The following is a 5,703-nucleotide window of genomic DNA, read 5'->3' as shown; positions in this document are numbered from 1 at the left end:
CCCGAGATGTAACATGGCAGGAAGTGATGTCACTGCATCAACCGGTATGGCAGCCCCAACCCCTCCTAGAGGTTCTCCCACATCAGCCAATCAGAGGGGGGGAAGCAGGGGCTGAGGTTGCCCCTGCAGCTCCCCCTGCTGCTCCAGATTTGGGTTTAGGCATCACGCTCCCTAGCACTCAGGGGCATCTGTTACTAAGCATCCACCCTCGTGCCATTTGCATCTCGCTGCTGCTCTCTGCTGTCCTCGGTCAGGCGTTCCCGATGGGTTCCTGGCAGCTCTCCTGCTCCAGCCCTGATACACGTCTGGCTCCAAGCTTAGCTCTCCGATCTCCCTGCTAACCTTGCGCATGGGGTTAACAGAGAGACTCCGGGAGAGCCCCCCGAGACCACAGAACCACATGAGGATTGAAAGCACCAGACCAGATGTGTCGACCATCAAGCTCAGTAACAGTTGTCGGTGAACAGACTTGCCGCTGAGCCACTATGCATACGTACCCATGACAATGGACTAGCTCAGTCACTGCTATGGATGTCCGCACCGCCCCCCCGGCCAGAAAAAGACACATTTTGCAGTTCTTTGCAGCACACTTTTATACACAGGTACAAACAAGTGACACAGCATTCCCGACCACGCTCTGATGTTCCCGAGATCCACCCATTCTCTTGTCCATGGGGGTACAATCACTATCGAACATGGTGTCCATTTAGACCCCGTCCTGAACCTGTGGGGGGTGTTGGTTCTTCACCAGGTGTTCTGTTACGAGCCCTCTGCAATGTGCTCACAGCCTGGGCCTAGAGCCTCCTCAGCCTGACTGTTTCTGCAACATCTGCCCCATTCCTGCCAAATTCTGTCAGTCTCACCCCTCGTGCCCATTCATGCTGGGCAGCGCACATGGCCCTGTTGGCGTGACACTAGCATGCACAGTACCTGGTGCTGCGTGTCCGGAGCCATTGGCATTTGGTTCTCACAGCTCAGCTCCAGCCCCTGGGCAATGGATGCCCGGGAGTTTCAGGAAAGACACCATGTATGTGTGTAAATAGCTGGCTAATAGAAGAGGGGCCACTTATCTCTCTCCCTAGGGGCTACTGTAGCCACTTCGGTCTTTACCCAGCATCCCACCTTCCCTGATAATGATGGACTCAGCTTCTTCCTTTCTTTTCCTTTCCTTTCCTTCCTTCCTTCCTTCCTTCCTTCCTTCCTTCCTTCCTTCCTTCCTTCCTTCCTTTTGAACTTCTACTTTAAAAAGAGGATCCTTTGCCCTACCCACAACAAGCTCTAGGATGCACAATCTCTCCTGCCTGCCTCACCACCCTGCTCCCAACCCCATGGCTTCCCTTGGTGCTTCTGATTGGTCTGTTGGCCCCATGCTGTGTCCTCCCTTCACTGAATGAAGGCTCCTTGGCAGGAGTCAGCAGTTCCTGTCCCAGCCCCAGAGCAGAACGAACCCAGCTGGTGGTGGAGATAAACCTGAGAATCATGGGTGGCTGGATGCAGAGAGTAACAGGAAAGAGACAAAGAGACAGAGTAGAGGTGGGTCTTTGGGAAGAGCTGGAGAACGGGGAGAAGCCTTGAGAGAAGAGGGGGAAGGTGGTGGGGACTCAGGAGTCCAGTTACCAGGTGAGAATGCTGCCAATTGGTAAATTGTTCCCCCAGCTTGTCCCAGTGACATGGCACAGGGAAGGTTTAATGTCCTTTGGCCTGCCTTCTAGGCAACTCGGAAAAGAGGCCCAGAACTGCATCACTAGCCAGTCCTGCACAGAGCTCAGCGTGAAAGCCAAAGCACCAGGAGAAAACTTTTAATTACTTCTGTGAGTAAAGTGCCGAACCAAGCTGTCTCGTATCTGCTTGGTTCTCAACCCGTAGATGATGGGGTTGAGCATGGGGGGCACCAGGAGGTACACGTTGGCCATGAGAATGTGGACCTGGATGGGCATATTGTGGCCAAAGCGCTGTGTGAGGAAGGAGAAGAGACCTGGGATGTGAAAGGTTAAAATAACACAGAGGTGGGCACTGCAGGTCCCAAAAGTCTTGAGCCGGGCGTCCTTGGTGGGGAGGTGGAAGATGGCCCTGAGGATCTGGGTGTAGGATAGACCAATAAGAAACACATCCAGACCAGTCACAAACAATGCCAAAAAGAGGCCGTAGTAGCTACCAACATGGATGTCGACACAGGCCAGGCTCACCACAGACATGTACTCACAGTGCGTGTGGGGGATGATGTTTGTTCTGCAATACGGCCACTGATTCGCCAGGAGGGGATAGGGCAGTGTGAGTATGATGCCACGCAACACCACGGCCAGGCCAATCTTGGTTACCATGGAGTTTGTCAGGATGGTGAAATGTCTCAGGGGATCGCAGATGGCCACGTAGCGATCAAACGCCATGGCCACCCATATCCCCGACTCCATCACTGACAGAGAGTGAACGAAGTACATCTGGGTGAGGCAGGCACTGAAACCGATCTCCCTGGAATTGAACCAGAAGATGCTCAGTGTTTTGGGCAGGATGGACGTAGACAGGACCAGGTCGGTGACGGCCAGCATGCAGAGGAAATAGTACATGGGCTCTTGGAGGCTCGGCTCCGTCTTCACAATGAAGAGGATAATGAAGTTCCCCATGATGGCGATGGCATAGACAGTGCAGAAGAGGATGGAGATCCAGACATGGGAGGCCTCTAGGCCAGGGATTCCGAGCAAGATGAAGGTGGAGGGGTTGGTGAAGTTGGTTGTGTTGGAATCAGACATGGGGTAGGGGAGAGGGTGTCCACCTCTGAATCTTAATATGAGACGCCACCTGCGCTACCGGAGGCTGTTCTGATGGGTGGAGCTGATGATCATTCCTTACACACCTTGAAAAATAACAATGTAAATAGTTAGAGAAACAAATGATAAACAACCGACCCTCCTCCTGCCAATCCCAATCCAAGAGGGCTCCATGAGTCAGTGTTCCCAACATCTTCCCAGTGAGAAAGCTCAACAGGCACCAGCAGGAAAGAGGCATGTGGATCCTGCCTGGCCTTCACTGTCCCATCATGCACTGAAAGCCAAACCAGCCCATTGGCGCTGTCGGGAATTCCCCCTTCGTCCGGCTGCTCCACAGCTGAGAGCTGAACAAACCCAAACCTTTGTCTGGGGCAGTTTGGTTTGAAGAAGAGACAAAGTTCATGCAAGAGAAGAACAAATTAAGGCGTCGACCCGGCTGCAGTCCAATAGGCACCCAGAGAAATGTTCATAAGTGTTTCAAAATAGCTACTCCCTTCAAGCTGAGGAAAATTGTCAGCAAACCTAATTGGGTGGAAATATTTCGACAGAAACCTCAGAAGGACCATTGGACGTGATTTTAGGTGACTCTATTATGTAGCTACAAATCCAAAGTCACATGGAAAAGAGAGTAGATAACTTTGGACAAAACCTTGTGTGGTAATGTGACGGCAGCAATCGGGGCAAGGGAGGAGAAAGGAACATGTAAAAATGGCCAAGGGAAAATAGACAGCAGTCACAGCACATAATGTGTATTGAGAAGTTTTAAAAATTGATAAAGAATATTTACAGCAGCATGGAAAACCCATGCGTGGCAGGGGAGTAGATAAAAAGGAAGGTAATTCAGGATGTGAAGAACAAAGGAAATAATGGAAGAGGATTAGCCCAGTTACTAGAGGGAGAGAGGGAAACTGAGTGTTAAAAATGTAGATGTGCTCAAGAAATATTTTTTCTTCTGCATTGGGAAACAATCCGTATGAGACACACAGATCATGGGAGGGAATGAGATACTGCCCAGCCCATTAGCCGTCAAGGAGGGGGTTAAACAGCATCGACAATAGAACCTTAGAGGCAGGAACACACTACTTAGGAACTCACAGATTTCATTTGGAGCCAGAAGTGTGCAATCCGGCAGCAGAAGAGCAGAACCAAAAAAAAAAAAACCAAAACCAACGTGCAGGACTGTGTTAATTTTGATGGTGATTGCATGACTAACATAGTGAATGCTAGAGGAAAAGGGGTAGGTTTAAATGCTAAAATAATAGAAGAACAAGTTAAAAATGACTTAGATACGTTAAATCTCTTCAAGTCCCCAGAGTCTGATGGAATGCACCCTAGAATACGCAAGGAGCTGATAGAGGAGGTATCTGATGCTTTAGCTATCATACAGTTGTGAAAGTCAGGAGAGATTCCAGAAGACTGGGAAAGGGCCAATCTAGTGCCCATCTATAAAAAGGGAAAGAAGAACAACCCAGGAAACTACAGACCAGTTAGTTTAACTTTTGTGCCAGGAAAGTAAATGGAGAAAGTAATTAAGGGATTTATCTGCAACCACCTGGAAAATAAGAAGGTGATAGGTAACAGCCAGCATGCATTTGTACAGAACAAATCACGTCAAACCAATCTGATAGCTTGGGGGATAAGGGGAAGTGTAAGTGTGTGTATATCTAGATTTTGAAAAGCATTTGCTATGGTCTCACATTGACTTCTTATCAATAAACTAGGGAAATAAACCTAGATGGGTCTATCAATGTGGGTGCATAACTGGCTGGATAACTATTCTCTGAGAGCAATTATTAACGGTTCACAATCCTACTGGAAGGGCATAACGAGTGGGGTTCCGCAGGGGTCTGTTCTGGGACCGGCTCTGTTCAATATCTTCATCAACGATTTAGATAATGGCATAGAGAGGACGCTTATTATGTTTGCAGATGATACCAAGCTGGGAGGGGCAGCGAGTCCTTTGGAGGATAGAGTCATAATTCAAACTGATCTGGAGAAATGGTCTGAGGTAAATAGGATGAAGTTTAATAAAGACAAATGCAAAGTGCTCCCCTTAGGAAGGAACGATCCGTTTCATACACACAGAATGGGAAGCGACTGTCTGGGAAGGAGTCCTGCAGAAAGGGATCTAGGGATCATAGTGGACTACAAACTAAATATAAGCCAACAGTGTGATGCTGTTGCAAAAAAAGCAAACGTGATTCTGGGATGCAACAACAGGTGTGTTGTGAGCAAGACACGAGAAGTCATTCTTCCGCTCTGCTCTGGGCTGATCAGGCCTCAGCTGGAGTACTGTGTCCAGTTCTGGGCACCACATTTCAAGAAAGATGTGGAGAAATTGGAGAAGGTCCAAAGAAGATATGCTGGAGGGCAGGGACAGGGTCCATAGTGACCTGGACAGATTAGAGGATTGGGCCACAAGAAATCTGATGAGGTTCAACAAGAAGAAGTGTAGAGTCCTGCACTTGGGACGGAAGAATCCCAGGCATTGTTACAGGCTGGGGACCGACTGGCTGAGTAGCAGTTCAGCAGAAAAGGCCCTGGGGATTCCAGTGGATGAGAAGCTGGATATGAATGAACAGTGGGCCCTGGTAGCCAAGTGGGCTAATGGTGTATTAGGGGGCATTAGAAGGAGCATTGCCAGCAGATGCAGGGAAGAGTTTACTCCCCTTTATTTGGCTCTGGTGAGGCCACATCTGGAGTATTGTGTCCAGTTTGGGGCCCCCCACTATAGAAAGGACGTGGACGCATTGGAGAGGGTCTAGCGGAGGGCAACTAAAATGATTCGGGGGCTGGAGCACATGACCGATGAGGAGAAGCTGAGCAATTTGGGGTTTGTTTAGTCTGCAGAAGCAAAGAGTGAGGGGGGATTTGAGAGCAGCCTTCAACTTCCTGAAGGGAGGCTGGAGAGAGGCTGTTCTCAGTGGGGGCAGATGGC

The 5,703-nt window shown here is 49.5% G+C and overlaps 1 protein-coding gene across 1 annotated transcript; it reads right to left on the bottom strand.

The window, feature by feature from the left end:
• Positions 1-1,799: 1,799 nt before the first annotated feature.
• On the bottom strand, positions 1,800-2,747 carry LOC106732294 (olfactory receptor 52R1-like). Its single transcript, XM_075903630.1, has one exon. It carries the CDS (start codon positions 2,745-2,747, stop codon positions 1,800-1,802), a length of 948 nt encoding a protein of 315 aa, XP_075759745.1.
• Between the last annotated feature and the right edge of the window lie 2,956 nt (positions 2,748-5,703).

The sequence above is a fragment of the Pelodiscus sinensis genome, chromosome 1, assembly GCF_049634645.1.
Source record: "Pelodiscus sinensis isolate JC-2024 chromosome 1, ASM4963464v1, whole genome shotgun sequence".
Taxonomy (NCBI): domain Eukaryota; kingdom Metazoa; phylum Chordata; order Testudines; family Trionychidae; genus Pelodiscus; species Pelodiscus sinensis.
Note: the sequence above shows the minus strand (reverse complement) of the source record. Positions and strands in the feature narration are given on the sequence as shown.